This window comes from Ammospiza caudacuta, chromosome 4, assembly GCF_027887145.1.
Source record: "Ammospiza caudacuta isolate bAmmCau1 chromosome 4, bAmmCau1.pri, whole genome shotgun sequence".
Taxonomy (NCBI): domain Eukaryota; kingdom Metazoa; phylum Chordata; class Aves; order Passeriformes; family Passerellidae; genus Ammospiza; species Ammospiza caudacuta.
This window is the reverse complement of record NC_080596.1, coordinates 13,075,541-13,092,297: the sequence shown is the minus strand read 5'-3', so window position 1 is coordinate 13,092,297 and position 16,757 is coordinate 13,075,541. Positions and strand designations below refer to the sequence as shown.

Sequence of the window (16,757 nt, the reverse complement as noted above, 5' to 3'; positions counted from 1 at the left end):
TGTCATGCAGTTCCCCTTTCTATTCACTGTGCATATTCCTGGTTATGATTCCATCATGACAACAGGAACAGTATACCAGAAATTGCCATGATATGCAGTTTTCTTCTTGTAACCCCTGTATAGTTTGGAAACAGTTGAGCTTTTGTAAGTGTTGTAGTATGAAGAAGTTTAAGCAGATGTTGAAACATGACAATACTAATAAAAAAAATTGATGTGGCATAAGGAATTTTATTATGTAAACAAATAATCATGTTCTGTTTGAAAACAATTCCAGAGTATTTAAAAATGTCAGTTAAAATCTGAGCGGGATTTTTCTTGAGTAAGCAGGCACAGCAGTGAAATAACCTTACCTGGAACATGAGGCCTGAACTAGCAGCATTTTAAAGGTATCTTTAACACCTGAAGAGGTACTATGCTTACTACCACTCCTATGTGACCCAAGTGCAGCACTATTTTCTCTCCAGCTCTTCAGGCAAGGCAAGTGGCTATTGCACTGTTTCCACATGGAATGTTACTTCTTGGCAAGTTCCCTCTCTGGAGGTTTTCCTGCATTTATCAATTAGCATAGCTCAGAGGCCTTTCGGGTTAAGGTGGGCAAGTTCCTGACAGAGGTGGTTTTCATGCCCCTGCAGTGTTGCAGTTAGAATGATGGCCTGTGAAGTAAGAATTCCTGACTGAATGGAAAAGAGAAATGGTTCCCAGGAAAGTAATGTTTATGGTGGTCTCAGGATTCTAATCTCCACTCAGCCCCCAAGTAGTCAGTGCATTTGCCACTTGCAGCTCCCAGTTTTCATGATTGTGGTCCTTCAGATGGGCACTTTTTAGGAGCCCCTGATCTTGGATTCACTGTCTAGTCTGGAGAGTTCCTAACAAGAGAGGAGGCATTTTGGTTGTGAATCAGTGATGAAGCCTGCATAACACTAGAGGAGAGGACAGAGTTAGGATAAGGAGCCTGGTTGCAGACCCATAGGGCAAGGCTGAATTTATGAAATATACCAAAATATTTGAGATATTTGAAAATATAGAGCAATAATTACCATGGCAAGGACCATGTGTGATCAGCTAACATGGTTCCAAGGGATAAAGCAACTATAATTTAGTTTTATTTAGACAAGAAGGAATTTGCTGTCTAAGTAAGCAGCTCTGCCCCACAGCAGCTTTGTTGTGGTGCATTCATGATAAGCCCAGCTTAAAGCACATCCCAATAAGCTTGTTCACCAGCCAATGTGCATAAATGCCTTGCTGAGTCAGCCTAGGAGAAGAAAACTGCTGATGGAAACAAGGTGTCTATTCTGTCTTCCTCTTTGCAATCCTGCCACATCTTCTACAGCAACATAGGCAGCACTTGAAAAGAATGAAGACAATAGTGGCTATACAGGTGAACAAGAATGCCAGAACATCCAGAGAGTGATACTGGTACCAGGTGAGATGGTGAGCAGCTGGTCTCAAGTGCTTTGCTCCTTTGTGACGCATCACAAATTCAATCCAGAAGACAGCTCTGTCCAGAGGCTTAACAGGCTGGTCATGCTGTATCTTGGATAACTTTAGAGCATTTTCCTTATAGCTGGGGAAAAAAAACAAGCAGAAACCGAAGAGATTTTTCACTTATTTCTGAAATAAACCATTTAGCACCTGGCAGTCCTCTTGAGGAAGGTAGACAGTCCTGCTTTTACTTTCATCAGTCTTATTTAAATATATTTGAAGCTCGTCCAGTTTATTCCTCTATGTGTAAAATTGGTTAAAAATAGTAATAGAGAAAGCCAGTATTTTACAAAATAGTTATTCAAAATTATTCCAGATACTCCTTAAAAAAAAATTGAAACATTTACAGCATTTCTGTTCCAGTATAATAGTGTGCTGATTTAGGCTGGGATAGTTAACATTCTTCGTAGTAGCTGGTGTGGGCTATTTTTTGGATTTGTGTTGGAAGCAGTGTTGATACAATAGGGATGTTTTCCTTACTGCTGCGCTTATACTGAGTCAAGGCCTTTTCTGTCTCTCACACCACCCCACAGTGAGGAGGCTGGGAGGGGCACAGCAAGGAAAGCTGATCCCAACTGACCTGAGGGGATTCCAGACCCTATGGTGTCAGGCTCATGTACCAGCTGCCATCCAGGTTGTTACAGATCACCTCCACCGTGGCTGACTCCCTCAGATACTAGATACCTCCATCAGTGCTGGCCCATTTGATTCAGGAATTTGCAGGTTCTTACTTGAAGGAACACCTGTCCTTCACACTGGATGGGAGTTGCTGCTAAAGATTGAGGACTTCTGCATTTTTCCAATCCCTTTGTCTGTGGTCTTATCCTTAGCAAGCGATCCCGGCTGCTGGGCTTCCTTCTCCTCTGAGTCCTGACTGATAGGTACAATAACCTAAGAATACTGCTAAGTCAGGGGTAGGAGAAAAAACTGTTATGACTACAGGCAGCTAAGATCTAATAAAACTAGAATTATGTCCTCCAGAGGATTTACACTAGTAGAGAGCTCTCAAAAGCTCCTCTGAAGTTTCCAAGACCTGTTTTTCTCAAAGCACTCATAAAATGCGGTATAAGGAAAAGCCAATTACTTATCTCTCCTTTTTGAGAAATGCTGATTCTCAGACAGGAAAGATGGCCTTCATCTGAAATCCAAACTTCAGCTACTCTTCCATTTTCCATTCCCAGAAGAGCCAGCAGAATTTTTCACATGAGCAGCCCAGGATTTTAATGACATCTGCTTAAGGCAAGAGTACTGTAAGACAAAAGCAAAACTCACGTGGAATTGTAAATTACTGTCTTCAGTGCATCAACCAGATCCTGTGTCTTCATTGTGTTGAAATCCACCTGAACTGCAGCTCCTTTTGCTACCATGTGAGCAAGGTTGTCATGCTGGTCAGCAAACATGGGAATCCCAACCATTGGGATCCCATGGTAGATGGCTTCATAGAGCCCATTGGTCCCACCATGTGTAATAAAGGCCTTTGTCAAAGGATGGCCTGGAACAAAGAAGGAGAGGGGTGTGTTACAGCAGCTGTGGCAGGGTGCATTCACTGGGGTGTGAACACTGCATAGAGGGGACAATGCCCTGCTAGAGAAGGGAAACAGCCCTGACCTCTGGATCAGCAGCAGAGCTTGCATGCTTAGCTTTCACAAAGTCATAATTATTTTAACACAACATGTGAATCAGCACATCCATGCAGACTACCCCACAGTTACTTCAGCCCTTTGCTATTGTGCAGTTGTAGTTTTCACACGGTATCAGGGTCAGAACAGACCCGTGCTTCAACCTTGCTTAGGTCAAGCATTTTGAAGAATGAGTCCTGGAGATGAACTGCAGAGGTCAAATCCAACTCCAGAGTACATCTCTGCTTTGGTCTTTACTCCTGCCTACGGGTGCTTATGAGCCCTTCAGACAACTGCCACCAAGCTCACCAAAGTCAGAGCCTTTTAGGAGACAAAGGCTCCCAAGAGCAAAGCTCTGCAGCTTAAGCTGTGAAAGTAAGTGTATCCACTTGGTTTCATTACATGGTTCTGGCTAGATTTAACAATTCTAGTGGAAAGAAAAAAGGAAACAGTTTTTCCAAGTGTGCAATCCATCCCACATAGAAACAGTCTTACCAAGCAGGTCGTTTTGTGGTATCCAGTCAAAAATCCTGGTGTTGGAGCCCAGAGTTTCTGGTTTTTTCCCTTTGTAACGCCATAGGACCTTGAACAATGGAAGAATAAGATAAACACAGTGCATGTGACATGCCTTTCTGTATTATTGCATGTAATTTAGAGCTTTATCTCAAACCCATATACCTTTTCCAATAATTTAGATAGCTTTGGCTGCAGTTGAACTCTTTGAGCGGTTATTATGCTAATTATAAAAAATGCATGGAGTGATTTTTGTATTTTGGCGTGTAGATGCACCTCCATGTCATTTGGGTCAGAGGAGGTGAAACACCACAACTCCCCATGAAGTAACTCAGCTGTGTGTCTCTCTGAGAGAACCCAGCTTCCTGGCTGTATCACATCCAGCAGGGATCCAGGTAAACAGGCCACTCCAAACATGAAAGGGAGTGAAAAAAACAAGGCAACTTGTTTGAGGCTTGAAAAGAAATTCACCTTCTGTGGAAGCTGGCTGAGGGCTTTGGCAATCACATTACTTTTTTCATCACTTAGGCTGTGGACCATTGACCCAAGAGTGAATACGATGACACCATGTTCCCCTGAGCTCTGAACAAATTCTTCCATTTCCTAGGAGAGGCAGAAAACATACCAGGGGTAATTGCACAATGCAGATTTCACAGATTTCTGTGAACAGAGAGCATAACCTTTTCAGCTTATTCAGGAAATGATGGTGGTGTGAATGCCTCCTGACAGAAGGGCTTGACAAAGACTGACCTGGGCCTGTGGAAAACAGTCGGTTTCTCCCAAACGAGGAGCGGGACAAGTTAAGACAGGTGACAGGTGCTTTGTCTTTTTGAAAGCAAGTTTTGGGATTCATTTCAGGCAGCAGGAATGAATCCTGGCATTATCATGAGCCGACCATACATACTCTATGACACTCTCCTTAGCATGATCATGGTTCTGGATTTTACTGGAACAAGTACTTTGTATTATATAGCTCTGCTGAAACCTGAGAGGGTGTTTCAGCATCCTGATCACAGATTCACCAAGTTGGTGCTGTCACTTCGCTAGTCAGACAGTTCTCATTTCTTACAATGTACCACATTGCTCAAAACATCATCTACAAATCAGAGCAATAGGTTTTCCTGTTCCTTTTATTAGTTAGTATCATGTGAACTGGAGCAGTAACATGCGAAAGAGAATGGTTATCCATTTTCCCCAAGCTCAACCCATGCTACAGGGGAGTGGGAAGAGAGTTAGAAGGTTTCTTTTAGTAGAAAACTTGCACTGAAGATGACCTATATCTTCCAAGGCTCCTACAGGAAAGATAATCTACACTGGAGTCATGTTGTCATCTTCAGTATTTGGGAGTTTCAAATTCCACCTGAATACTTCAATTCACAGAGAGCATAAGCTGGAGATACTCAGTGCATTACTCCCTTTTAGCTGTCTTAAACTAAGGTACAATAGAAAAAGTGTTTATCACTCATGTATTTCTGCAAGTTTTGACCCCGTTTTACCTAAAGAATTTGTCTTGTCACAGTGCCTTCTGGCATCAGGTATTTCAATGTTATCATGGGCTGCAAGTCTGTGTCTTAGAATTAAATATTACATTTAAGTACCCTGAGGTAGCATCTATTTTCTCCTAAAGCAGACACTCTATTACCCTGTGCTGACATCCTCTTTTGAGACAGTAGGCTGTAAACCAGCCCTCAGTTTGGACAAGGATGGACAGATGCTAAATAACAATGAGCTTTCGCAAGACAGGGCTTGTGTGGTTATCAGGGAGAGAAACAGCCATTGTAACAAACGAGCCAACAGAAAAATGAGGTTGGGATACCTTTGGTAATGGTTTTGCAGGCTGGCAATGAAGTCCTCCAACAAACTCAAAGTTGGGCAAGAAAGGGCGTGGAAATTCAAAATCCCAGTATGTTCTGATTAACCAAATTTCTGCTTTCCCCATCGTCTCACACAGGGTTGTGGGCCTTCCTGTGGTCAAGGTACAAGAGGTTTACAACATGCCCCGAAGCGACCTTGTTTGTTCTGGATTGTGAAACAGGAGCCTTACCTTTGTCTTTTGGCACTCCCAATCAGCATAGTTTATCAAACCATGCATAAAATGAAAACATCAACAAATCTGGATCTATTCCTTGCCCTGACCTGTGTTCAGCTTTAGCAGGTGGCCAGGAGCACAAGGTACAATCCTTAAAAGGATTTTGAACCTTCGTGATTACTTTAGAGAAGTACAAGTGAGAAGCTTTTAGTATCTGATATAGAAGTGCAATTCTTGTAGTGCTGAATATTACCTGTCCTTGTAGTAAAAACAGAGCACACTTGGGAAAGAGAACAATCACAGAAAATTTAGTTCCAAATAAAACATGAGTGAATCAGAGTGATGATCACCTGTCAGGGAGGAGGAAAGTTTTTAAACAAAGTTCTGTAGCATTTTTCAAATGGTGACTCATTTAGCAGCTGCTCAGATAACAATAAAACACCGGTACAGACATCTCTAGTATTCTTGAGGACTGGGTCAGCTGCTTCTGACACATATTGGGAAAAATTGGCCAACTTCATAGATACTTTTAATATCATTTTACGCAATATCCAATATTTCTAGAAATCCATCCGAAAAAAAAAATCTGTTGGTAATTGATGCTTTATAGTTTACCATTTGGAAAAATATATATTCTTAGGTAGATGATGCAAGTTTTCTTTGCAGTATTTTCTCCACAAAGTTAAACTGGGGCGTAAAAGGGTTTGAAGTATTGAGAAACAGTTTTCCAAAGCCAGCCTAATGCAAGCAGGAATCAAGCTAAATAAGCAGCAAGGTAAAAATTATCCATAGGGCATCTTCTTACACTAGCTGATAAGTATAATAATCTACACCAGTAATTTTTTATTTATATTTAAATTAGAGAGCAATGAATCAGTTATAAAGTTGCTGAAGTGAAAATTAAGTTTGCATTACAAGTAGAGTGATATAAAGGTGTAATTAAATCTTTCTGTTGGATTAAAAAATTAAATCCAGCAAAGAGGGACTAGTTTTCAGAGCACAAAGGTGTTCTTTGCAAATGCAGGAAAAGATTGGACAGAAACAGAAGAAATGCCCTTGTGTTTGCTGTTCACTTGTTATCTGCCTAAACTTAGATACCCTGGAAAATATTCAAAGTCCATTGTACTAAAACGAACTCTCTGTTAAATGTTGAATCAAGCCTGAGTTGTACTATGTTGGAGTAAAATTTTCGGGTATGTTGTAGTTTAAGGAGACTGTTTCAAACTCTGAATGGTGGATGAAAGGGAAAGGTGACAGCATTTATTGTTGAGAATCTGAACTCACACTCAGCAACCTGCACTATGCAGAATTGCAAGATACTTCAGGATTGCCACCTCTGCTTGCCTTTGAGAAAGAGTATTTTGAGACAACAGCACGATGGTCCCAAAGCATTCAAAAGGCACAACCTATGCAAGAAAAGAAACTACTCAACAGCTGCCTTACCTAAGACATTACTGTAGTACCCATCCCATTCATCTTGCCAAAACTTCAGGAAAAATAAATCCATGAAAATATAAAAGAGGAAGTTCTGTAGTCTTTCCACAAAGGACATGTGGTGTGTCAGCCCCATTGTGCTGGCAGGCACATAGGAAGGTGGGGACGGGAGCCCACCGCACAGCCGCTCTACCACATTCCCCTCTGAGAAGCGGAAGCTGTAGACAAAAGGGATCTCTAGCATTTCTGCTACAAGCTCCCCACCTACAGACAGGGGGTCAGCGATCAGAACATCAAACTTGGCCTGCTGCAGCTTTGCTATCAGGTGAGAGTTCATCACCAAAGTGTCACAAGTCTGCTTTGACATATTGGTAAAGACCTCCAGTTGCTCTTTCATCTTCCACATGATCTCCCAGGGGAAGAGATTAAAGGCTTCATTCATCCAGAAATTGAGAAAGTCTTCCATGGAGGCATCAAGGGTCTCCTGGCTAAAGGGGACTTGCAGGACCTCAAAAGTGAAAGGGGAGGAGGTGTCCTGGTAGTTGATGAGCAGATTGCATGAAGGCACCAGCACAGTCACTTCATGACCCCGGAGAACGAGCTCTTGCAGAAGCACTTTCACATTGATCCAGTGGCTGGCATCGGTGGGCCAGACCACCACCCTCCCACAAAAAGCAGTGCTGCAGCAGTATGTGTAGGCCCAGAGCAGCCAGGGGAACTTTGGCCCCAACATTTCAGCATTCCATGTACGACTCTGCTCTGACTGAACTGGAAGCAGTTCACAGCTTCACTGTGCAAATATTTTAGAGCCAGCCAATTACAAGTGGCATTTGTTTGGTGACTAGGCTGGCAAACGTGACAAGATTGGCAAACATCATAACACAAAACGACATTCATGGGAGGGCTGGGCAAGCAGTAAAACCCATTCTGGAGTGTTCTGCAGAGCCACAGCTGATCTCAAAATTATAGCAGCTCCTATCTGCTCACCACAAAGTGCATTTTGCAGCATGTGAAGACTAGAAGCCTTTTCCTTGTGTTGTGGTTTAATCTTGATAGGCAGCTAGGCACCACAGAGCCTCTGAATCTCCCAGAGTAGGAAGAGAAAAGGAAGGGCAAAAGTTAAAAAACTCATGGATTGAGAATGAGACAACTTAAAAAAAAAAAAAGGAAAAAGGAAAAAAGAAATAGAGCAAGAAAACCAAGTGATGCAAAAAGAACAGTTGCTCATACCAGCCAATGACCAGTGAGTCCCTGAGAAACATCAGCCCTGACAAATTTCTTCCCCATATCTTTTATTTTGCTGAGCACAAAAGCATTATGGGCTGGGGTGAGTTGGGGTCAGCTGTCCCAGCTGTGTCCCCTCCCAACTTCTTGTCTATCTCCAGCCCCCTCTCTGGTGGGGTGGGCTGAGAGGCAGAAAAGGCCTTGACACTCTGTAAGCACTGCTCAGCCCTAATTATAACATCTCTGTGTTATCAAAACTTTTCAGCGCAAATCCATCATGCAGCCCATGAAAGCTAACCAAACGGGTATTGCACTTGGAGCCTTAACTGCTAAACCTTGCAGTTCACAATAAAAAAAGACACCACAAGATCCAAACAGCTCTGAGGCTTACACAACAGACATCAAACTGTGCTTCAGCCAGCACAAGATTTTCTAGTCTCTGTCATCATAATATGATAAGAAACAAAAAGGCACCGCTGGATACTCTTAAGAGTAGGATACCTTAACAACTTAGCTCTCTCAGCTAAATTGTTACTCAGAATTACACCTTACTAGTGAAATATAAATAAAACCACTTTAAAGTCTCATATTGAAATACCCATTTTATCTCCCCACTAGCAATGCATATGTTTGGCCTGTTTCTTTTTAAGCATCACCTAGAGCAAAAATGGAAAAATAATTGTACAACTATTATTTTTTTAAAAATTAAAAACCACTTACAAATAAATATAACTATAATAGTTTTTCAGACACTTTCAGAAAAGCAAGAACCATGTCTCTGCAGATCTAATCTCCTGGATTTTTAAAGGTCCAGATGAGGATATTGCCTCTAATTTTGAGACAAGGTAGCAAGAAGTGTGCTATGGGAAAAAAAGTACTGGTGTTTGTTGGGTATATAGTATTTTACTGTTCTTAGTTTATGTCATGATTTATCTATGAATATGACTAGTGAGCCCTGTTTCAAGTGCTTTAGCACTGTTTTACTGTGTACAACAGTACTTGTACAGACTTAGCTCTACCTCTGTAGCAGGTCAGGATTAACAGGCAATGTTTGTACTTGCCTGGATTGCTTGACTTGATGCAGGAATTTTGAAAGGAGAGTGAATTTGGGGCTGTCTTGCTCCTGATTTGTGCCTTAACCTCTCATCTCTGGGAATTTACTCTTGTATGCACAGCAGATGTAATTTCTGGAAAGAGACCAGCCTTACCTAAAACTTCACTGTAGTATTGATCCCAGTTTGCCCAGAGAACGTAGTGAAACATGAAATCTTGCAGAGCATAGCCGAGGGTGTTTTTCAGCCTTTGCCAGAAGGTCATCCTATCTGTTAGGCTGGTTAGGGTGGTTGGTACATAGGAAGGAGGTGCTGGGAGTGTTCCACAGAGCCGCTCCACCGTGTTGCCCATGGAGAACCGGAACGTATACACAAAGGGGATACCCAGCTTCTCAGCAACCAGCTCCCCACTGGGAAACAGTGGGTCTGCCAAAAGGAGGTCGAAGGCAGATGCCCTCAGTCTTTCCATCAGGGCCTCATTCTTCACAACTCCATCACAAATTATTTTGTTTATGTTCTTCATCTGCAACATCATTTGAACTATCTTGTAAGTACCTTTCCAGATAGGTAGCTCTTTCTCCTCATAAAAAAAAAAATAAAACATTTTATCCATTAAGTCAGTCATCTCCTTTTTGGTGATTGGCACCTCAATCACCTCAAACTGGAAGGGTGAGGGCTTGGTGGGATTGACGATGAGGAAGCACGAAGGCAGCAGCACAGTCACCTCATGGCCCCGGGCCACAAGCTCCTGTAGTATGTTCTCCATGTTCAGCCAGTGGCTGTTGTCAGCTGGCCAGACCAGCACCTTCCCCCCAGACCCCCAGCCCAGCACGGCCAGCAGCACCAGGAGCACGGCCACCTCCTTCCCTGCCATAGCCTGCCCTGTGTGGCAATGCCTCTGTGAGATTCCTTCACCGGGAGCAGTGGCACTCCTGAACTGGGCTGGGAGTTGACACTGCCTTGATCCCAAGGGCAGGGAGCCAAAGGTAGGCTGTGTGAAATCCTGTACTGGATAATGGCACATTTAATATCATGTTTACCTAGGGCACAAAAAAGGTGACTGGCACCAGCTGACACCCTCTGGTGGTAAGCAGCTTGCTGAAGCTGGAAGATGCGATTCCTCTGGAGCAGCAGAGAAAGCCATCAGCCCTAGGGGGCTCAGTCCAGCAAGGATTGTATCCTGATGGTAATCCTGTCCCTCCTGCCCATCTAACTACAGGTTCTGTGTTACTTGTTTGGTAGAAGAGGTAACTTTTTCATTCTTCTGGCTCTTTGAAACACAGCTGGGTAGGCAGCAAAGATGTTCACTGACTGTGTGGGCAACCTTTTGCTTTTATAAAGCCACTAAGCATTCCTTTAGAGCATGCTTAAGTTGTTGATCCGGGACTGCAGCCCAAGAGTTGCATCTCAAATGCATGAAACTACACAGGAAGTTACACCAGTAACAGAGTAAGACCGTCCTCATGTGAACTTGCCTCTTACAGAGCACCGTGGGAGACCAGGAGGGGATAGTGCAGGCTTCCTGCCTGCCATTAAGAGACAATTATGCAATATAAATTGATCCAGAAAATCCATCAATTTGATTTATATGGTCCCTCCTGATGTGCAGTTAAGAAATACTGTAAGTTCTCTTTTCTGTGCAACAGAATCATCATTACAGGGTTTCTGCCCAGTGCTGTTACACAATGGTTTCCTAGTGTTGTCATCCAAGGCTTTTGGTATGGTTTTCATGCTGCCTAGACACCCTTTCTGGAACAAAAATGTGGGTCATGGAAGGTCACAGCTGGACTGTGAGGAGCCAAACTGAGATACCCCATGTACTGTATCCATAACACTAGCTTGGTGTACTTGTGGAGTCTTGCATCATGCAGGTATTTGCAGGCAATTGAACACTGAGATATTGGCAAGAAGTCTTATTGAAGAGCTCAATGGGAAGGTAGTAGAAATGACATGTGATTAATAATAAACATGTTTTTCTACCTGATCACTCAAAACTGTCCAGAAGAAAAGCCTGCAGAGAAAGGTTTGTTGTTTTCAGTTTGCTTTGTGGGTAGGAGGGTATGTGCTAAATAAAACTTGTTTTGTGCAGAGAGAATTGGTTTTATATGACCAGTGACATAAGTGAGGTCTCTATTACAAAGCCACAATGCACTTAAATATTGCTACTGAGGCTGACAAGGCTGGCTTGTAATTCACCAAACTCTCCCCTCCTTGTTATGGTCCTCTGGATGAGGAAAATGGCTCTGTTCTTGGCTGCTTTCTGTGCAAGCAGTCACCCTTGCTGAGAGCCCTGTATAGTGTGGAAGTCATATCAAACTCCACGCTACAATTATGACAAAAGTCAAATCCGTCGTTTGGAATGGCCCTGATCCTGTCTGTATGCAATGGCATAGCAGGACAGCACCCTGACTGTTTGTGGCTCAGCTCCTTTTTAGGGACAACAGGCAAACTCTTGCTGACCGTTCTTTTGACTTTGTGACCCTGGTGGGTTCCTAGCTCTGCAGATCATAAGGACAGACTGTATAACGAGAAGTGAAGTGTCAGAAGGCTTACCTAAGACCTTGCTGTAGTAGGTATCCCAATGTCCCCAGTAGCTCTGGAAAACATAGTCTTGCAGGTGGTAAGACACAAAGTTTTTTACTCTCTCCCCAAAAGACATGCGGTCAGTGAGCTCAGACAGGGCTGCAGGCGTGTAGGATGGTGGGGCAGGGATCTTGCCACAGTGCCTTTCCAGAGTGAAGGCTGGGGAGAACCGTAGCGAGTAGACAAAGGGAATGCCCAGCTTGAGAGCCAGGAGCTCCCCACAGGGGGTCACGGCATCTGACAGCAGCAGGTCAAAGCCAGAGCCCTGCAGACGAGCCATCAGCTCTTGGTTGTTCAGCACTGCGTCGCACATCATCTTGTTCATCTCCTGCCAGCCTATGGACAGTCTTCCCAGCTCCTTGTAAAACCGCCAGAAGGTCAAGATGGTTGGCCTGTGGTTGAGCCACAGGTCCACTATACCATTAATCAGGGCTTCAGGTAAATCTTTCTCGTAGGGCACATTATAGATCTCAAACTTCTCCGTGGTCTTGGGTCTGGGTTCAATGAAGAGGCTAGCGTTGGCTACCAGGATGGTAAAGCTGTGCCCACGGCGGATGAGCTCCTGTACCATTACATTCATGTTCAGCCAGTGGCTGCCTTCTGTTGGCCAAACCAGTACCTTCCCACAGAAGACAGGCCCTAGAAGAGCAAACTGAAAAAGCAGCAGCTGGAGGTATTTCTTTGAGCCAGTTGTTTTCATGGCCATGGCAGAGTCAGGGGCTAGATAGTCCGGGAATTTTCCCTTCCAGTTGGGAGTTCTGCGCCTCTGTGTTGTGTTTGATGGCTCCTTACTAGCACTCTTAGCAGAAGAGAGACTTTGCTGTTGCACAGGTAGCGCCTTTATAACCTGTGTTTTGTCTGAGCTCTGAAAAAAAAAAAGTTTGGTGATGCATTTTTCCCTTTCTGCCTTCTACCCTGTTAGCTTCCCACTGAGGGAGTTCTATTCTCCTGTTAAGAGGATGATAGCAATCCTCCCTGCTGTCAAAGAAGCCAGTCCCCTGGATGCCAGCCCTGAGACTCAAACAATTCCCTTGCATTTTTTCTATGAACTAGCAATGCCAGAGGCAGGCCAAGGAATAAGAGGCCAAAGGGCTGACTTGGAAGTGTCATCCTTTTTCACAGTGAGATGCTAAAAGTGCTGATATTTCTTATGCTGAGAGAAGTCAACAAATCCTTCCTTTGGTTGATGAAAATGCCAATAATAAGAGATAATTTGTTCTAATAGGTCACTGATAGCTTCCAACTGCTCTCAGATAACAATGGACAGCGAGTCCATTGTTACTGCCTGTGACGCATCACCACCAACCTGGTCATGTTGTGGGCTCAGTTCAGATATCCAAACATGGGTTTGGTCCTCTTCTGGACCCTAAAGAGCAAAACCTACATCATCTGCGATGGCTCTCACTTGGAAAGTTGTCCCTTGAATATAAACACCATGCCTGGAAGCAGTTCTTTAACCACCTGGAGCCAAAATTATAACTAAAACCCACACATACAATGACACACTCAATCCAACACAATTTGGGAAACAAATGCCATGCAGCAAAAAACTCTTACCTAGCAGAGTCTTCCGAGGTACATAAACATTGTGCTCTGAGTTGCAAGGTGCAATATGCTACACCTGTTTGCTGCTTTTCCTTGCTGCTCCCCTCCTCTGTGCCTGGGCTGCTTCAGCAGGATTGGTTATCAGGCAGAAGGAGCTTAAGTAAATTACCCTCTGAGCTGGACTTCTCAAAAGGAGGAAGTAATAAAATACGGGATGATGGCAACAAGGCATGGATTCTGTACTTGTTCATTGCTTTGTTATGCACTGGGAATTTAATGGTTGAGATGCTATTTCCCTTGCCAGGATATACTATAATGTTGTTACAGAGCCAAGTTCTTTGGAAGTCTTTGTATGCTAGAGATAAGAAATATGGTGTCTGACTGCTAAAAATATTTTTTTACTCCCTTTATGGTCCCAGGTTTGTTACTATGTCACAAACAAAATTGTTTGTGACATAGTAGATATGTATATAAACTCAACAGGAACAAAGAGTGAATCTTGTGGTTTGTTTGCAGAGGTTTTCAAAAGTTGGTGTTGTCAGTGCAAATTTCCAAAAGTTGGTATGTTACCTGTGTTGGCTCTGTGGCCCTTGATTCTGGAGATCTAGGCAAGTGTTTAATAACCTGAAAATATAGGAATCTAAAGATGCATTTCAATGATTTTTAAGTATTGTCCACAATATTCAACAGGGATTTTTCTAAACCCTCAGAATCCAGGACTATTATGCCAGCATGTTTCAACCATAATTTGGGTTTACAGCCAGGAATTTCACTACAGTCTCTCCACAGACCTCTGTATCCAGAGTAAGATTTTTTTTCAGGCTAATATCACTTATTTTATGAAGTCCTATAAGAAACTTACAATTTTCCCAGCAGCTACTGAAAGGCCATGTTCATATGGGCTAGAGCAGATCACAGAGCCATAGAATCCATCCCGAGCTGGAAAGGACTCACAAGGATCACTGAAGTCTAACTCCTGCCCCTGCAGAGGACAGCCCCAAGAATCACACCATGCCTGAGAGCATTGTCCAAATGTTTCTTGAACTCCCTCAGGCTTGGTGCTGTGACCACTTCTCTGGAAAAAAACCTTAGATGGGAACTTTTTTTTTGTTTCCAACCCTTTAGTATCAAATTCCTCCACAGCAAACAAGAGCAATTGCTAGGGGAATCAAAGAGTTAAAATTGTTTTGTTTCCATGGCCAGCTCTAAAGATGATACTCAGATTACTCAGATCAGAGAAGATACGCATTTTGAGAGGATTAAAGTACAAAATCTAGCACATGAGAGAGAAGTGGAGCAGAAGAAAGTAGATGGTGTTAGGTGTCTGTATTTCACACATCTAACATTACTAACAGAAGTGCTGCAAATAGTGATGCAACTTCCAGCCTTGTTAAAAAACAACAGACTTTTCAAGGCTAAGGCCCTCATGCAAAAGTTAGGCAATGCAAACTGATGTTTTCCACACACGGGTCACTTCACCATTGTGCTGGCTGGCTGGGGGCTCCAGTGTGCATGGCACTTTGATTTCTAGGAAACCCCCATGCCAGCCAGAACCTCAGAAATTCTGGGCCAGGGTGGGGAAGGGGAAAAGGGAAGCTTTTGCCCTGAAGAAGCACCAAATGACTCTGTGCTTTCCCTTTCACTTAATGCAATGAAGCAGCTTCTGGTCTGAAAGCAGACTTTAAAAAGTCTTCACTAGCTTTTTTTTTTTTTTTTTTTGGGGGGGGGGATGTTGCCAGGAAGGGAGTGTACTGAATTGGGAAAATTTCAAAGTTGGCTCATCCCTACACGCAGATGTGACAGGATTGAGCAATTCTGCAAAGTCACATGTGCATGGGCTCAGTAAAAGCACATGTGCTTTGTAATCCCCAGGGTTTAGGGAAACTCCAGCAAAATTAGTGAGATAAAAATTGCCTCACCGTGACCATCTTTCTTGAATAAATTGTATCTTTTTACCTCTGCACTGTTACTGCAGGATGAAAAAAACAGGGTAGGTTTATAGGCGCTTGGATTTTTTTATTCATTTTGAGATTCTGTGAACTCTCTTCACTGCTGCTGTAATGCTGCAGGGGCACCTTGGCAGGTAAACAACAGCAATCAGGGTGACTGGCATGGGAGCCATTTCCACTCTGAAAGCCAAAACATTAAAGAAGTGAGAGAAGGTTCAGGCCAAGCTTGGTGTCCCTGCTAGGAATCTGCATTGTTGGTGGAAGAATAGGTGCTGCACCCTGTCCTTGTCAGTGAGGAGCAGCCACAGGCTTGCCCAAGCCTCCTGCAGATGTGGCACACTCCTATCTTGCCAGATGTGGCACACTCCTATCTGTCCAACCGCCCAGGGAAAGCTGCATGCTATGGTGATGGGCGCATCTACAAATCCCATGGGTATGGGCATGATGAGACTCATCTAGACCAGCCCAAAAGGGAGGAGTTGCTCTCTCCAATCCACCTTTTCATGAATGTTTGCTGTTCATGCTCCCATGGCAAGCCTTTCCCCGTGACTTTCCCAGTCGTCCTGCCAATCATTTGTTTTAGTGGGACAGTTGCTGCTGAGGCAGTAAGGATCTGGGGAAAGAGCAGGGAGGCTATGAGCCAGGGCAGCCGGGTCACCATTCCAGCCTGGGGAGCAGCAGTGATAGCACCAGAGGGCACCGCTGCCATGGCTGCACCCACTGCTGGGAACAGGATCCCAACTGCAGTGACAGGAGCACACCCAGAGCCCCAGCAAGGACAGGGGCCCCAACAACGTGCCAGCATCACCCAGAGCAAGCACTTCTTCCCTTGCCTCAGCACCTTGGGGAGCAGGGAACTGGAACTGAACGCTGCCATCGCCTCGGTCTCAGTATCCCTGGGGATATTGCAGGAGACCCCAGAGCAGGGGAAGGTTTAGGGGTGGTGATTGCACTCCAAAGTACCCCAAACCCACCACCCAGGACTGCACACATGCAGCTCTGTGCAGCTGAGCATGGGCAGAGCACCCAGGCACACCCATCTCACCTAAGACCTGCTGCTCTGCGCCGGGAGAGTGACACGAGGAAGGTGACGCCAGGAAGGTAAGAACAGGAGGGTGACAGCAGCAGTTTTTAAGGGCAGAGAGGCAGGGTGCTGAGGGCAGTAATGTTTACCAATGCTGTGGCTGCAGGGAAGGGAGGAGCAAAGGCAGGGAGAAACCAGCAGCCACTGACCTGCAGGCAGGGCCACAGAAGATATCTCAACCCCACCAGTACTGCTCTTCCCCACAGGTCCCAGGAAACATCCTGCTGTGTGAGGGGGGAAGGA

The 16,757-nt window shown here is 44.2% G+C and overlaps 1 protein-coding gene across 3 annotated transcripts; it reads right to left on the bottom strand.

Moving 5' to 3' along the window:
* Positions 1-208: 208 nt before the first annotated feature.
* Positions 209-16,520, bottom strand: LOC131557308 (UDP-glucuronosyltransferase 2A2-like). Of its 3 annotated transcripts, XM_058804386.1 has the most exons (8): positions 16,476-16,520; positions 11,907-12,801; positions 9,510-10,142; positions 5,431-5,579; positions 4,086-4,217; positions 3,597-3,684; positions 2,755-2,974; positions 209-1,564 (listed from the first exon to the last, which is right to left on the bottom strand). In XM_058804386.1, the coding sequence occupies exons 2-8, from the start codon at positions 12,640-12,642 to the stop codon at positions 1,288-1,290; spliced, it is 2,235 nt and encodes a 744-aa protein (XP_058660369.1). In that variant the 5' UTR covers positions 12,643-12,801; positions 16,476-16,520; the 3' UTR covers positions 209-1,287. The 3 variants fall into 3 exon arrangements, with proteins under 3 accessions (XP_058660369.1, XP_058660370.1, XP_058660371.1); XM_058804387.1 differs by lacking the exon at positions 9,510-10,142; XM_058804388.1 differs by lacking the exons at positions 9,510-10,142; positions 11,907-12,801; positions 16,476-16,520 and adding an exon at positions 7,087-7,810.
* Positions 16,521-16,757: the final 237 nt, after the last annotated feature.